Raw genomic sequence first — 17,589 nt, 5'->3', positions numbered from 1 at the left:
TTGGACAACTGACAGGTCATCAAGACATGAGTCAGACAGGAGAAGGGGGAGAGAGGTCCCCGGACTGCTTTCCTTTTAATTAATCCCTCATTTCTAAGCCATGAGCCAGGGTGATTTCTTTGTATTTGGCCTTGTGTGGCGTCTCGTGCCTGAAGATATGTGTTTAGAAATAAGGCAGGTGTCCTATATGTGTTTTTTGCTAATGAATAGACAGTGTGAATTATTTCACCCTTCATTTATTGGGATTTTAGCTGATATTTATGCAAGTGTTATGTTTTCTCTTGCCACTGGGGACACTCAGTTATTGTTCATGGAGTCTTTTGGCTTATAGTTGTCCTTCACCGGGCTCACAGAGGCTGGTTGTACTCTTATGAAACTTTAATTAATCTGTGAGTATCCTTCTTGCGTCCTCGGAATTGGTATCTCGTGTTTTCACTACAATGTTCTGACCCTCCCTTAATTTGCACAAACCATGCTGTGGTTGTCGGCTCCTGGCTGAGCTTTGCACTGGCCTGTATTTCTGTGGTTTTAGCATTTTGAGTTCATGTGAAGGCTTGAGGCCCTTAGTTTAATTAGAAGCATGTTGTGGCTTCCATTTTGGAAAAGCTGGCTGGCCATTACTGTTGCATTTCTATGTTAGTGAGCTATGTTTCGCGTTGTTCATGTTGCATTCAGATTAGACATTGCTTATGTTAGTATTCTTCATATCCTATGGATGCTATGTCAATATTCTTCATGTATAAATGCATATATAACCTGATGTACACGTTCTTCATGTTGAGTGCAAGTGTGCTTCATATCTAATACATGCACTTGTATTGCCACAGCGTTTGTTTTATTACTTTTGCCATCTTTAGCTCAGATTGTGTCCATCTACTGCTGTACCTGCCTGGGATAAGGGCGGTACATTTGTCTTCGTGAGTAACGTTTCTCACCTTTACGATATTGGGCCGGGGGAGGAGCAGAAGCTATGGATTATGTATTCATTTGCCTCCCAACACCCCCTCCCTCTGGTTGAGATAAGGCTCTTTGGGTATACATATGTTAGTCACCCCCCTGAAGCAGCCTGTATGTCTAACTTGTTCGTCCATACTCCAGGTCATATAGTATAATTTCCCATTGGAATCACAATATACCCAGTGCTTGGTGTAATTGTGAGGGTCCTGAGGACAAATACATTTTGATCCTGGAGGGGCAATAGGGCTTTCCATTACTTGGGCACCAGGGAGGTCCTCTGTTTGGGTATACTTGTTTATGTGAGCATCCACGTTTTACTATTTTCATTCCTACTGCCTTTTTGCCAGTCTTTTTGCATTGGCTTATTACAATTCTTAGAACACAGAAGGCAAATAGTACTAGTACCAAAATGGCCATCAGTACTTTAAATGCATTAGCCAGTCAGGGGGATCCATGACGACAGGTAATTAAACCAGTCATCAACATCAATATCATCTAACTCCTCCACCGTTCTTGTGTGTATTTCTGCGAAGGTAGCTATGGCCTCTGTGAATGTTCAATTCTCCTCATCATGAGCGGGTGTGTATGTGCAGCAAGAATGCCCAATATCTGTGCACACACCCCTCCATGGCCATTATCAGATCGAGAACGTACCTAGGGTCATGTGCCTTATTGTTCTCAGCTCTTCTCTTATGGCATTAAAGCCTCTTACTGTTGTGTTTATTGTCTGCAACAGCTCCGATCAGATTATTTGCGGGTTATTTGCAACCATTTAGCATTTGTGTCAGCTAGCAACCCAGCAGTTAAGAGGGATGTAAAGAACATCTCAGTTCTGTGACACAATGTATACTCATCTGCTATAGCATCATATGCATCTTCCATTTTCATTGGGTTATAGTTACTCCTCTTCACGCATGCAAGTCTTTTGTTTAGGGGAAAGCTATTTCTCCTTCACTTTGGGGTACTACCAAGGCTGGTGTACTTATTACCACCAGGGAGCATAATTTGGAGGGAGCAGCATATAATCCCTTGAACCACAAGCCCACAGAGTCATACATGACCAAGTTCCAGACTATGCCAAAATAATAATTCACCCTTATCAACCATCAAAATATCTCAGGTCTTATTCTGCTTTCCTTCACATGGAAACATTCTTTAAGCAATGCCTGGGTGGCTGCCACTTTGCTGTCCTCACTCCACCCCCATGGAGCTCACTACACTCCAATATTTTTTCTAAAAACAACCATGACTGGTTTGGGGAATTACTAAATAGCGTTTTCTCCCAGACATTCTGAAACCCCTGCCCCATCTTTAATCACCTGCTCTGAAGATATCTCTAATTGAATGAGCATGCCACCAGAATCCAAATTAAATCAACTAAATACTGAACAGGTTTCAGGCATGGAATCCTTACCATAGTATGTTGCAGTGAACAAGGATGTTTTATGGGGTGCTTGTGTATCTTGTGCTCAGAAAAACTGCCTTCTTGCTTTATAAATGGTGCCAAATTCTTAGGGGATGGCTGCAGAAACAAATGCTATTTGGCTTTTGCTTGAAAGAAAGTAGCTGTTGAATGGTACGGTGAGTGTTTATTTGTATGTATTTATTTGGCCGATGACATTTTCACTTATCAGAGTGTTCTTTACCTTGCTTTAATATCACTCATCTGTTTAAGCCATTTTGATTCCAGCTCAGTGTTGATAATCTGCATTTAATTGGCTTCTGGCGACAGCATCTTTCTCATAATGTGGGAACTGAAGTCACCGTTCCACAGAAGCCTTTTCTTTGCTCTACCCTGACCGAGCACATTGTTGTACAATGTGCATTGATAATGTGGAGGGCCTGATGAGGAGGCTTTTGAGGCTTGATCCAGCCCATAGGCTTTATGTTTAACACCCCTACACTATGCCATTCCAGTACTTTCTGAAGTTGGTCTGGTGCGGGGTCCTTGGCAGGGAAGTCTTTATTGGGAGGCTGATCTTAAGACTGCCCAGGTGGTATTGGTGGCATCATTTCAGAAGGCGAGAGAAGGGCTATGGGGGCTTTACATAGGCCTTACCTGCTGACATTAAGACAAATGCAGAAAATAATGCTATCTCATCTTCCGTCAGGTGCATAGAACATAGGCTCTTCCCAAATTCAAACACAAAGGTAATGAAGTCTTCGCAACCTGGAAAACAAAACAAAGGAGGCACTTTAGGGTTCCATCTCAATGTGATATATGGTATAATGCACACCCCTACAGTATGTTATAAGAATATTGCAAGTCACAGAGGAGTTCCGTGACAGATGAATGAGACCGAAGGAAGACTTCCTTCATAAGGTCATGGAACTGCTTAGTGACAGACAATATCCTTTTTACAGATGGCAGGAGGTATTTTATTCCTTAGAATACATGGCTACCACCTTTAACACCCGACCTCTTGCTTAGTCTAATGTAAGAGATCTTCCATTTGGTGATCCATATAATCAATGAAGGATTTAAAAAAAAGTTTATATTCAGCTCCTGATGTGTTGCAGAAAAATAGATAAAGCAGTTTAACAAAATGCATCGAACATACAACTAACATGCCGAATCCTGTTCACGTGTGAAACGCCAGCAGTGCACAAATGAAACATTTGACCTTAAAGTGGTCCTCGTCACTTAATGGCTATAAAGTGTCATATAAAACTAGCTCTAATTAAATGCTAGAGTGACAGTTGGAATTCTGCGCTCTGCTGGCTCAAGGCATTGTGACGTCACAACTGAAGCATAATATCACAGGTCATTTGGAATGTCACAATTAGCCTGTGATAGAACATTATTTCCAGGCTTTTTATGGATATAGCAGACTGCCATGTATTGTACAAGGATAATGGGAATAGAATGTACAGCATCGAACATAAAGTACTGGGGATCAGAGAACAGACTATTCTCGGGTGTAAAACTAAGGCACATGACAGAAAACCAAATGCATCACTTCTTTACGACTTTTAAATGTATAGGATGACACTTCTAGGTGCAAGGAGCATCATTTATGAAACACGAATATATCCTAGTCTTCATGCCCCCACGATGTTATGGTAACTGTAGGTACACCAAGAGTGTTATAAAAGCGGTTGGGGCCAATGATGTGTTACATGTGACAACAATTTTAAGAGCATAAAAAAAAAACAGAACTCGATTGCACCCGGTCTGTTATAATTCATGAATGCACAATGAGCATGCTCCAACAAATGGAGGGGTACTCAGCATGTTATGAGAATTGTAGGGGCCCCAATATGGTACAAAGGTTGTAGAGCACCAGGTACGTTAATACCAATCAGTTGCTGGGCTCACCTCGTCACACAAAATTTTGGAACATTTAATTGTCTTTTAACTTCAATCATTTATTGAACAGCACTCATTAGACAATTATCAATCTGAGTTTTGCCCGAATCACATAACTGAAACGGCTTTACCTTCAGTAAGGGATGATATCCTGGAGGCAGCCAATCAGAATGAACGAACCTCTGTTATACTGGATCTTTCGGTGGCCTTTGATCCGGTCAATCATGATATAATGATCGCCCGTTTATCCGAAGTTTTTAATATGACAACCCATGCCTTGAAATGGTTTTGCTCGTTTCTACAAGACCGACACAAGAACTTAAGCTTAGTCCGTTTGTATAACCTAAGCAATTGACGGCATGTGGTTTTCCTTTGTTCCTGCTGCTTTTTAATATCTATATCAGACAAGTGTCTGGACTTAGCTATCATTCCTATGCGGACAATACACACGTATACATTAAAAGTATACATATGCATCCCAGTAATCTAGTTAAAGGCCTAAGTGAAGTTGAATTGTGGATGCAAGGCCCTGTATCCAAGTTTAACCTGGGTACAATATGCCCTCCATGGATAGTGTTGGATACTCCCATGAAATACTCTTGTAAAGTAAATATCTCGGCTTCTGTTGGCAGCAGGATTTGGATCTGAGTGCTCAGATAAACTAGCTTGTGAGAACATCTTTCTTTAAACTTAGACTTCTTGATAGACTCTCTCCTTACATTGAGAAACAATTTCCATAAGTGGTCATTTCCCTAACTAATGCCAGGACTAATTACTACCAAATTGAACAAATGCAAAATGTTAAAAATGCTGCAGTCCGCCTGATTTTTCAACATCCTCGAGCTGAAGTTCTCCCCTTTTCGACAATCTGTACACTGGCTTACAAGTCAGATGCTGCATCATTTTTAAGACCCTACATTTTAAATGCATCCATGGTCAGGCACTTGTCTACTTACAAAACTGATATGGCTGGACTGTCATTGCTTGAGACCAAATGTGTTGCCTTTGCGAGGTTCGTTTTTTAGAACAAAACAATTCAGATCACTGAGACAAGTGATCTTGAACTTGGCTGTGCGGCAATAGAACGCCATTGGGTCCTTTCTTCTCTTGCGCGCGGAGCACAGAATAGATGCAGACTCTTCATGCCTCAGCGTCTCACGCTTCGAGACCCAAACGTCCCGTTACCTTCTCGGCCTCCTCTGATTTGCATCTTGGAGCGCATTACACTTCAGGGATGAAGAATAGCTCGGGGGAAACACATTTGTCTTGGAAGCAAGATAACGTGGCGCAACACAGGTTCGAATCCCGATCTCGCGCTTAGAAACCACTCGCTGTTATTAAGCGTGTTATAAATTAACCAAAAAAAGTACAAATCTAAGGGACCCAAGCGATCGCCTTGCATCTCGGTGTCCCTCTAGCTGAGACATCAGCCATGTGTGCCACTTACCGCTCTTCACCAGCGCCTCATTGTGAGAGCCGCTTGACACCATTCCATTGTGGACACCTCCAAAATTTCCATTGCCCCACACCTGTGCTGGGGTGATAGGAGTCCACAACGGTTGGCTCGAATTGTCTGGGACGGAACAGACAATTGTCATCAGGTGCTTTCCACTTTCTCGTTCTTCCACGTGGGCAAACTCATCACCAATATGTGGAGTAAGGACGCTGTCAGCCAAACGAGGTTAGTGTTACCATGTTTATTGAGTAACATCTACAAGCCCGTGCTCCAGGTTGCGTACAGCTCTTCTCCTTCAACTGCCTCCGCACACCAGCTCTGTAGCCTTCCCTTCTAATTTTCCCTAAATTTCCACATAACCATGAGTAACACACAAGAGATACAACATGTACCACCGGTAGTACAGACTTTGCCTGTGTGGTCAATGAGCTTTCTCTCCCTGCCTGAGGGAGAGGGGTATGAGCATTGGCTATAATTCCTCCCCCATACTGCAGTCACAATAACAGTATCCACAGGCAGCCTCTGTGAGACAGATCAGAGTTTGGCACCATGCATTTCCCTTTTTATCCAGCTCTAACCACTTTGGCATATACTTACCACAATACTATAGCCACTGACGCTAGGAAGCCAGCCATTATGGAGATGGTACCCTCAGAAGCTTTAGAGAATGAAGTGTAAAAAGGGATGTTATAGTCGTTCTGAGCTGTTGTAAAGTTACGCCCCAACATTGCAATACACTTGAATTCATTGTGTAAAATTTGCTACAGAGAGTGAAGATCTAGATGGAAATTTAAAATGTGCGTGTCCTCTTTAAAATGATCCCTAGTTTATATCCTCATCTGTGTTGCCACAAAGCAGTGGGTAATTCTTCAAGGCCATTACTAGGCCCACGGGAATGTTGGCACGTCACAAAAATTAAAATAAAATAAATAAATAATATTCCCAAAGTCATGGTCAAAACTAGTGACATCCATGCCACCACTGCATTATCCATGTATAACCCTGCAGGGTCATACCCCATTAGAGTAGAGTGTTTTCTCTTTCTGTCCTAATATTTCAACAGTCATGGTCTCTGTGATGAACCTGACCACACACAACCCTTATTGCCACCACATACACTGTGCTTCCTTGGCCCAGAGACTCCAGTTGTTGCACTGTGAGATAGTCACAAGATAGTCACAAGATATCACAAATGAGGATAGGAGAGTGGATAAAGGCCTTAGCAGGTTGATGGTCCAGAGATGTTCTGGTGGTTCTCAAAACCACTGAGGATAGCAAGGTACTGGGGGAAATGGAGGGTGGGGGTCCCGGTAGCAGAAAAAGACAGTGTCCCATGAAGCCGTTTAGTCCGGGACAGTATTTCTGTCTGTGCAGTTTATGGGGATTTGCAAAACCGGTCATGGATTAAGGTCTAAAGGCTAGGGTGCAATGTTCAGATGTTAAGTGATGAATGCAACAGGAGTGCCCTTCATAATTTGTCATCTTCCCATCAGGTTTTGTGCAGAAAAGGCGACAGATCCACACCGAAACTCCAGGTCGGAATCTGCAAGTACCTAATGCGAATTCCAAAAGTTAAAGTTTATCTTTCTCAAAAAAGTAAAAGAATAACAAAAAGAAGAAGGTCACTGTTCCAATTCTTGCCTGCCAGTGAGATACAATAGCTGAGGATAGTTCATTTGGTCCTATTTGGATTGCATTCTTATTTGATTGACTGATCACTGAGTTTCTGCACTGGACTCTCTTTCTCGCACTGTATAAATAATTTATGTGGTGGGGTTTGTCTTGTCGATTGTGTTGCGCGCCTTGAGGCCTACGGGCATGTGGCACAGTTCTACAAGAATTCTTAATAAATAAATTATACATTCTTTAAAGTGCAAGATTTTTTTAAAATCTATTTTAAAATATTAAAAAGAACACTGTAAAACTGCTCCGCATCTGACTCGAGGGCAAGAAATTAAGCTCCATCGAGTCCGTTTTATGCTTTGCAGCCAAAACGACAACATGTTATTAGTTTTCGGTTACATTGCCCCTTCTAGCTTTATTCCGAACAATCAACTCATTCACTGCACCCATTGCTCACAGTCAGCAATGGGCCAAGCTTTATTCAGCTTCTTGTAGAGAAATAGCCCCTTACAGGGGAGTATCCAAAACTCCAGGATCAAATCCTTGGCAACCTTTCCAATCAAGGGAGAGACACACGCATTGTAACTAAGTACATTTCCATTAGAGTATGCAAGGAAAGCAGCGAGGTGTGAATTTGGTCGGTAAAGATGGTGGTGAGAAGGTAATGGGAAAAAGGTGCCAGAAAGGAGGGACCAAGGCAGGAATTTGAATAATACCATTTGTATGGGGCATGAAGACTGGCAATTCTCCATTTCAAGCTTGGAGAATGGAGAATGGAAACACTGGCAAAGACTCCCACAATGTACCATCACCAAGCCCCTCCCTCAATGTCACAATCCCCTCCACAGCCTGGAACAGTTGAACGCATGGATCTGTCTGCGTTCAGGGGCATCCGACATTCTCAGACCAGTTCATGATCCGTGACTTCTTTGGTAGCGCTAAAACAAAACAGCCCCAAAATGACCAATAGTTCAACTCTAGTCCCCAACAGACAATTTTAAAAAGAACGTCCTTTTGAGCAAGGCTCTAGGCCTGCCTTAACTACATATGTATCGATTACATTGCCTTACCTAAGGACTTGAACACATCTGGGCAAGCATATTTTCCATCAAAGTACACTGTGTTGTTCTGGGAGTCAAAGGCACGGCACATTCTGATAAACACCACTTCTAAAGAACCTAAAAAAAAAAGCAAAACATTGTTCACTCAATTAGTTTGCAGGCAGCTAATCCCTTCCATAGGACACGCACGTCGACATTAAACTTCAGCAGACTCTGATCAATGTACAGCATGCATGAACCCAACAGCTGAGAAGTGGCAAAGAAGAACTTTAGAAGCATAGAATTATATAAGTGCACAATCTAAAGCGACTCCATTAGCTCCACCCGCTGCCATGGTGAAAGAGCGAGCCCCTAAATCCCTGTGGAAACGGCCGTACACACACCTCGCCTAGCAGGTCATTACAGGAGCCAGTTTCAAATGGTTGCTGGTTTCCCGAAGATCAAACTAGAATTATTGATATCAGTTTTCTCCAATTACACTTCGGATACTTTTTCTATAACTGGTATGTCATTACTCGCTGTTTGCTCTCCCTTAAATAATAATTTACAGCACACATGCACATTTTCACTTGGCTGCCGGTTTCAGGTTGATTGCCCTCAAAGGGCATGCAGTGATCAAATCGCTGCAGAAATGTCGCCTGTCCAAAAACCACGTAGTTGACCTGTTAAAGGTGTACCCCATTACACCATTTAAGGGGGGCGGTGGTTGCAGGGGTGTCCCCCGCTCTCCTTAAATGGTATAATGGGTCTGAGGGTTGCAGGGGTTTCCCCTGCATCCTTTACATGGATTGCGGCGGCAAAACCACAGCCTTTCTGCCACGATATTTTGTGTCCACTGCCATTTTTGTCGAGATTTTAACACATGGAACCCCCCCAAAGACTAGACAGGGAGACATGAATAGGGTGATCTTTCCTTTTCACAACCACCTTTGCCCAATTTCATAGATCCTATTGATAACACCCAATATGTAAGAAGGTGGGGGTATGTCAATGAGGTCACTGACTCAGATAGTATCTAATATGCTTCCCCCAACCCCAAAACCGGATCATCTGGCAGGAGAAATCTCCACTCTGAACCAAACATTCCATCATTCAGATATGAACGCTACAAACGGTCGAGTCTGTGGGCGACTCTACAATGAATATCTAGTTGTGGCAAGCGTCTGTTCACTTTTTATCCTGTAACCAGCCTGTCTTAAAATTGGGAATGCAGCAGCAGAGCACGTCTGATGACAAAGGAGAGTGCACGTCACCTCCACCTACCCTAGGTTCCAGAATCAGCCTGGTACCAGGGACCTACCAAGGATCCAGGATTAATCGCCGACTTCATAAATTAGCAGTCACATGTAAACATCAGAGGAGTCGACGCTAGAAAGGGACAGAGATCGCGCAAGAGGATGAGAATAGATGGGAAGATAGGTGAAGAAAGATGCAGAGCAGAGGGAGAGTGAGGTGGTCAGAGTGATGCAAAGGCGGGAAGAGGGCTAGAATGGCCTAATAGAGAGAGAGAACAAGTGATCAGGAGAAGGAGAACATTTCATTAACATTGCTCAGAAGAGCATCGATCAACAAAGCCCTTTGTCCAGTGGTGGCATGCAGCCACTGGAAGAAGGACGCCCTGGGACTGACCCTACAATTCTCAGGACCCTCTGGATTCTATACAAAATAGGAAGACTGGTGTGGTGTCCCTAATGCCCTTCCTACTGCTGCGCTAGTACCAAGGCTGGAAACACAAAATGCCTATGCCCCGATTCAAGCACAGCCTTCAAATAGGCATTTGGGAGATGGACATGGTATCCTGCCATTAATTTTCCCCACTGGGCACTCCAAAATCCGGCCTGGTGAGCGTAATGATTGGCTCTTCATCCCTCCAGTTACCTGCAGGACGTGGGAGGAGTGAAGATGGATGCTCCCGACCTGCAAAACTAGCCTACATTGGGGCATCTAGTATGAACAAGTGTTACATTATAGACATTCAAATTTTACTGGGCATAAAGGTAAAGTTGATATGATGTGTTTCATGCAGGGGAGGTCGGGTGGGGGATGGTTCACATTTCTGTAGTGGCACCCAGGTCATGTTTTCTTACAGTGGAACCGAATTCTTTATTGGGACTCAAGGGTTAAAGCCAACATAATGAGTGCTTTGGATATATTTATTTTACTGTGGCATGGCAGTTTTTCACTGACTTTCAAGGACAAAGCATACATGACAGGTGTTATTACATGGCTAGAGTGGCCTACATTGGTGCAGCTAGTATGCACACATCATCTTACCGTGGCAGGACATGTGTACTGGACAGTAAGGGTCAAGCCAGCATAACAGGTGTCCTTACATGGCCGTGCTGCCCTACATAGTTGTGGTCAGTCAGGACACGTTTATTTACTGTGACATGGCATTTTTACTGACAAAGCCAATAAGGGTGTGTTCTTATATGGCAATACCGGCATATATCGTTGCAGCCTGCATGAACACATATGGCCACAGCCAGGATGAAACAAATGGTATACTAAATATTATAAAATATATTCCCACAATATATGGCAGTATACAATATTGTTTTGATACTATCATTGTAACACGTGTTACTGCCAAGGATGTTTTACTCATGTGCACTTTATTCTTGCACTTTTATTTGATATACTTTTGGTCGAATTTTGTTTGGTATATGTTTGTGTTTGTGTGAGGTTAGGGTGGCGGGGAGGGGGAAGGATTCGGGTGTGAGTGGGTGGGGTGTTGGTTGGAAATAGGTTTGGTAGAACCCCAAATGTTAATTATTTCCGATCAAAAGCACATCGAGGTATAGTGCATGAGTAAAGTGCACACAAGTAAAACAGTGAACCATAACACGTAGAACCAATGGCACATATTGTGTGTAAAAGCATGAACATGCATTGGAAAATGCTCCTGTGCACTGTAGGGGACTGGGGTCTATTTGATTTGTTCATGTGTTATCCTACAAACTCATTTAAACATTTAAATCTGTGTCTCTTTTTACAAATATTTTAACAGAAAGTGTGCTTTAAAATGCACAAATTGAACCCACTATTTATAAAATGTTCTTGTAGGAGGCCGCCTCTCACATCTCAAATGCTCCTTGGTTGGTTTGGGATCCCTCACTATCCTCGATCACTCCCACATATTCATGGAAAACATTGACACTCCAATTAAAATATTCAGCAGCCACCACTCCCTTTGTCTCAAACACACAATGTTTAGTTTGTATTTTACCACTGTGGGGAAAAAATACAGATTGCAGATTTGATATGTACCTCGATTTCCTGCTACTAACTTCAGCCATTCACTGCTCTTTGCTTGCACCTTTAGCAGCGGGGGCGATCAAGGTGCATCTGGCATAGTGGGCTGCCACTCTGGCTCCCAGGTTGCCCAGTGGCCTAACACAACATTTGCGGGACCCCCTGCGCGCAATGCTGAACCCCCGCCCCCCCAGCTTGGCAACAGATCATGGGTCGCACCACACTCTGGGCTGGCCTAGATTACCACGCTTGTGCAATACGCACAAGCGCGTTGCTTCAGCGGTACGTCGCACACTGTACTAGAACTATGTGTTTTAATGCTTTATACAGCACACTTTCTGAGAAAAATTGGCTAAAAAGCCAGAGCGTTTGCAGTTGTTTTGTAGGATAACACCAGACAAAAAAATCCAATACATGCACGTTGCCAACAGTGCACAGGAACATTAATGATTTAATTATTGTAATGCTTTGCTATTAAAAATGCTATGTGTTAGGCAGAAACCTGTGCAGTTCCCTCTGGGACCACTGCAAAAGATTTAGGACTACAGGTGTTTGGCAGTAAACCCACTTGGTAGCAGTCTGTACCACACAGATTCACTTGGTAGCTGTGGCTGAGCAGTCAGACTTCCCTCAAGAAGACTACACAATAGAACAAGTAAACACTGACCAGGGCTTGGTGTAAAAGAGATATAATTATTTATTTAAAACCACATCTAGAAAAACACACAGGCACTAATAGTAAGCAATTCAAAAACACGGTCACTAAAAGATATACACTCCCTTAAAAGAATATTAGACAAGTCTTAAGTAAAGCCCCACTTATTTTCAGACAGCGGTGAGCGCTTAACGTAGATGGCACTCTAATAGTTCGTTTTAAAAAGGGAGAGAAAAGCAGAGAACACATTGAAACAGATCCCAACACTTTTTCAAGAACACAACAAGAGAGGAAGGCAAAGTAAAACCGTGAAGTTCGAGTTCAAGAGGCCGGATCCACTTTCAGAGGATCCAAACGAAATGTGTCCAAGGTCACACGGTTGCGGTGCACAAAAGTCTTGTAAAGAAAAGGAGTTGGACCACAGAAAGGGACCAGTTAGAGGGTCAAGGCCGCCAGCCCAGTCCAGAAGGTTAAGGAGTTATTATTACCTTGTAGCAATCTTTAGAAAGGGAGGCCTGGCGGACACGGTAACTTAAAGTGGTGCGAATGCTCCAGCGGGGGCAGTTGTTCCTGGCAGCGGGTGCAAGTCGGTGCTTCGTCCGGGGGAAGAGGGGATCTCGTCGTGGAGGAAGACAGGAGTCCGTTGCACTGCCAGGGAAGAAGCCAGCCGCAGAGTTTCTCAGGTACAAGGAGCGGTCCGGTGATTCGCGGTTCAGTGGTGAGTGGCTATCCGGCAATTCGACCACAAACCGGGCTGGGGTGCGAAGAAAGAAAGGAAAACTGGTTGTGCCCACCAGTCAGGGGAAGAAGCCTCTCCAGCCGGGAGATCTTCTCTGTCGTCGGGAAGTGGTGAGTCGGTTCTGCAGGGCTCCACCGGTGTCATCGTGGTAGGTTGGCTCAGCTTCTCCCTCGTCGGATTCTCAGGTCCTGTGGTGACTTCTGAAGTTTCAGTCCCCAAAGCCCTGCTTTTATGCAGAAAACCCCCATTCACTCAGCCTAGCTGTCACTCAAACATGCTACGTGGTGAGCCGGCCGGCTCACCACTTGGCCCAATCACACAAGAGTGCCACCTGAGTTACCCCTCCCACACCCCCTGTGGTACCCAGACAGAGTGGCACCACTTTTGGAGGCTTCTGTGGAGAAGCCTGCCAAAAAAGTGGAACAAAGGGCTCGACTTGGGTTGGAGTCACAGAAGAGAACACAAACGCCATTTTAGAATCGAGTCTTGGCAAAAAATACCAACCGGAGACTTAATATTGATTAAATAAACCGGCGGTATGTTCGAGGCTATGAGAATTAAATAATTAAAGTTGGTAGCCTCGAACAATGGGAAAATCCCATAGGAAAATATTCGCGGTCGAATATAAAAAGTAGTTTCCACTGCCACCAGCCAAAACTCGATCAGGGGGGACGGAGAAGTGCCCCCTCGACTAACAGACCCCGGGGCAATCGAATTGCCCCGACCAGTACGTCCACAATATGATGGTTTGTACTGGTTTCTGTTCATAATTTGGGACTAGTAAAGCCAATGGTGACTTTACATGCCCTGGGAGACAGTAGTCAGTCCCAGGGTATGAAGTCTATGGTGGGGTGTCACTATGACACCCCTGTGTTACTGCACGGAGGGTGCTGTGTAACACACATAGGAAAAACACATGAGACCCTATGGAGTAAAGGACCCCATAGCCCATAAAACACATTACCAGTCAAAGGAATACCATTAATCAAGTCCAAGAGTGGGAGGAAAAGAGTCTCACTCTTGGCAGGAGGAAAAAAACAAACTCCTGAAATCCAGCAAATCTGCTGGGGGACTCACTAGGTTAGGAAATTCAGCCTAAAGAGAGAATCCTCCCTAACACTATGCCACAATGAAAACATGTCCAAATGGCTGCACATTATATACCAGTCTAGACACATACTAACATATTACAGTAAAGCAGTAAGTCAAGCCAAACTAAGAAATGACTAGACTGGCTGCAACAAAATGCCTCTCTTGCCTGAAGATGGATTGACATTATGATTTATCGTACAATCCCCACCCCTCCCACACACCCCTTATACATCCACCCCCTGCCCAAGCCTCGAAATCAACACATCGGCCCAGAATTACCTCCATGTCCCTCTTCCTCGTCCCAGTGCTGATATATGAGGCACCTTGCCTCATAGGTAAGTACTAGGATGAGGAAGAGTGGGGCTAGAAGTAAAGACGAATACAGGTAACTAATCCAGGCATAATCCCTATGGCCATTCCCACCCAGTTACTGCCCCTCACCACCCAAAACACCTCCCCATGAGATGCAAGGAAAGGCCGATCCCCTTGAAATTGTGAATTAAAGAGCAAAATACATGTAAAGGAAATACATGGAAAGATTCATATAATTTAAGATTGTGAATACTTAAAGCATTGAAGGTTGAAGGAATACAAGGGAAAAGAGGATTTTTTCCATAAAAAGCATTAATGCCTAAAGAAAGAATAGCTCAAGGGTGAAGTTGTTCTTGTGTAACTTGTAAAGCAAAAAACACAGGGAAGGAACCCCTCTTTTGTTGAATAGTGAAACTTTGTGGAACTTTATCCGGAGACACCAGATAGAGACAGAAGGATACGAAGAAACACAGGGGAAGGGAGAAAGCCTTTTCCTGGTGGGACTTTATTTCTTTCTTTTCTACACCTTAAACTTTATATTTTTGGAACTCTGAAAGAAGGCTACAAAAGCATAGTCTATAGAAATCCCCTTGTGCTCATTATATTAAGTTTAGAGTGTAAGGGTCAGATTAGGGTTTTTGGACATAGCACGGATGACGCTCTTTTGTTTAACATCCTGATGCAGATGTTCCTTAGTTTTGTGGAGGCAGGGAAACCCCTCTTACGATTAGGGATAGACAGGATTTTCCCCAACCCTGTTATTTTGAAAATAAAAGTTATAGGTCATCTTGAAACTGTGTCCGAGTCTTACTCTCGATTCCTTACAATATGTATTAGGCATTTGCCAGCCACTGCTATTAGATGCTCATGTACTCGCACCATTTTGCACTACTGCAGTGCCCAGCAAGTGCCTTTCCCGTACCTACACAAAAGCCCAAATAGTTGGCATTGCCAAGGCTTGCTTTTACTTTGCCTTCGCTGCGAGTACAAAGAAAGGCACATCGATTTGCTTGCAGCCGTCTACTCTACTCGACTTACAATGAGACTAAAGTAAAGGAAATAAACTTGCAAAAGTGACATTTGAAATGTGTATATTGCCTACAATATTACTATTGTATATTTACTAGCAGTGTCTAACAGTGGACTGCATGTCACACAGCTCTCAACGGACCCATATTTTGGGAGCCAGACCATGACATATTTCTATCCGAAAAAGAGTTTTTTGTCCAAATGGGGTCTCCAGAACTACGTGCTGTGACTTACTGAAGTCAATAAGACAAATGTAACGAGATGTCTGGGAAGGATTTTGTATCTCTTTCTTCGTGCCATTGGATAGTTCTGTTGGTTCCGTTTTTCAGAAGCTTATTAACATTTGCATTTCTCAGAATTGGCAAAAGGTTTCAGAGACTTTTCCTGCTTCTTGACTTTGCTGGAATTCACAACTGCTTCACGGCTACTGCAAGGAAGGGGGCAGTCTTCTGTACTGATGGGCGAATTTGCTTATTGTGATGTTTTGCAGAGCTCGCAGCTACATTCCAACGTACAACTTCCTACAAGTTTTTGGCCGGCGAGTTCCAAACTGTTTTCAACTTTGCCATTATACACCTTGGTTTATAAATGTTCTACTCCTGCCTCCCATTGGTTTCTGTGCTTTTGGATTCCTTGTATTCTCAGTCGTCACTGCCACATGGCTTTGACCGAGCCATGGCGCCCATTGTGAAACTTTGCTTGCATCCCGTCTGCACATCAGTCTCGGGCGCCAATTTCCCAGGATTGCAGTCTCTGCTGCATGAGAAGAGCTCCTTGTCCAAGTTAGTGCTGCAAGGCCACCTCATGTGGAAGATGTGCTAAGGTACCCATTTGTTCATTTAAAAATGAGAGATGATAACTTGCTGCAAAAAGAATTTGGTTATGAATCCCGTCCTCGAATTTAACACACTGACACACAAGAAGCACATCTCTGATCATTAGGAGGATGAGAGGGGGACCATTCAGCATTAAACAGCTTCAGTAGGTCCTTGTAATAGCACAATGTTACTTCCCCCCCCTGTGGACAAACCCAGTGCCTCTAACTTTTTGTGTGTATCTCTTGCACTCTGCTCCCCCGAATCCCCCTGCTTCTAATGAAGCCGCTGACATAGGATAAGCAAAAATCATTTTGGGCCGACCATGTCAATAAACCATAGCTAAACTAAGGCACCATTCCCAGTACACCTTTTTGCACCAACCCTATATGTTTTTGGAAAACAAAAAGAGCGTCATAAGCGTCATAATCTTTCTGCCTACTATAACCTTCTATTTTGAAAGAGCAGTTAGGGCGGACCACCGGAGGAACGGTGGTAGGCAGAGAAGCACAATCACTGTACCAGAATCATCAGTGCACAACATGACCTACTGCAATAGAGAAAAGACTAGTAACTAATGGGAACACTGAGGTACTATAAGCAACGGGAAAGTACCGAGGCAACGTAACTTGTATGAGCACATAAAATGTAATAATGTAGCACAATCATTATAATGCGCATTCCTGTGGCACGATAATTCTCAAGACAAATGATGTGCCACCCAATCTCGGATATGTGATTCTGTAGAAGATCAATGGAGACCATGTTGTTCAGGGTTCTAATTTAAGCCCAATTGTGTACAATAATGATCTTTGACAGAAGGGCATACTTTCTGCTCCTCTGCTGTTGGCCGCAGCTTGAGGTATATGCCTCAGAGGTGATAAAGCAGTGTTCTACTGGGTTAAGGAGTCCACAAGCTACTGAGGCGTTGGTAGTGTTTAGCAGCCTTGCATTTGTCCTTTGCAACCTTGCAAAGACCGAAGATGTCTTTTAGGTCTTCAAATGAACATCATTTGAAACAAACAGAACCCAAAGATATTTTCCAATATACTCATTAATGTATTCATCAAAGTAAAGTGCCAGTGCACAAATGCATTTATGGCTGGCCATCAATTTGAAAGTGAATCTTGTGTACATAAATAGTGAAAAATATTTCCCTGTGTATGATTCTGTTATGATTTGTAAAGAGCCGGACATCCCATGACTACTTTTTGGCACTAGCCTGAAGCTAGAAGGGGTTGGTGCTATATCTGCATAATTTCAAACACACTGGGGTTGTTCACCT

General features: G+C 43.5%; 1 protein-coding gene across 1 annotated transcript in view; it reads right to left on the bottom strand.

Annotated features, from left to right (window-relative positions):
- RORA (RAR related orphan receptor A) overlaps positions 1 to 17,589 on the bottom strand; it is a 318,626-nt gene that overhangs the window by 25,259 nt on the left and 275,778 nt on the right. Inside the window, exons 7-8 of the mRNA XM_069623081.1 lie at positions 8,417 to 8,524; positions 3,017 to 3,127 (exon numbers count right to left, since the gene is read on the bottom strand). Coding sequence (XP_069479182.1) covers positions 3,017 to 3,127; positions 8,417 to 8,524 — 219 coding nt within the window. The remainder of the gene's footprint in view (positions 1 to 3,016; positions 3,128 to 8,416; positions 8,525 to 17,589) is intronic.

This window comes from Ambystoma mexicanum, chromosome 11, assembly GCF_040938575.1.
Source record: "Ambystoma mexicanum isolate Mex_15411 chromosome 11, UKY_AmexF1_1, whole genome shotgun sequence".
NCBI lineage: Eukaryota > Metazoa > Chordata > Amphibia > Caudata > Ambystomatidae > Ambystoma > Ambystoma mexicanum.
This window is presented reverse-complemented; position numbering and strand designations above follow the sequence as displayed.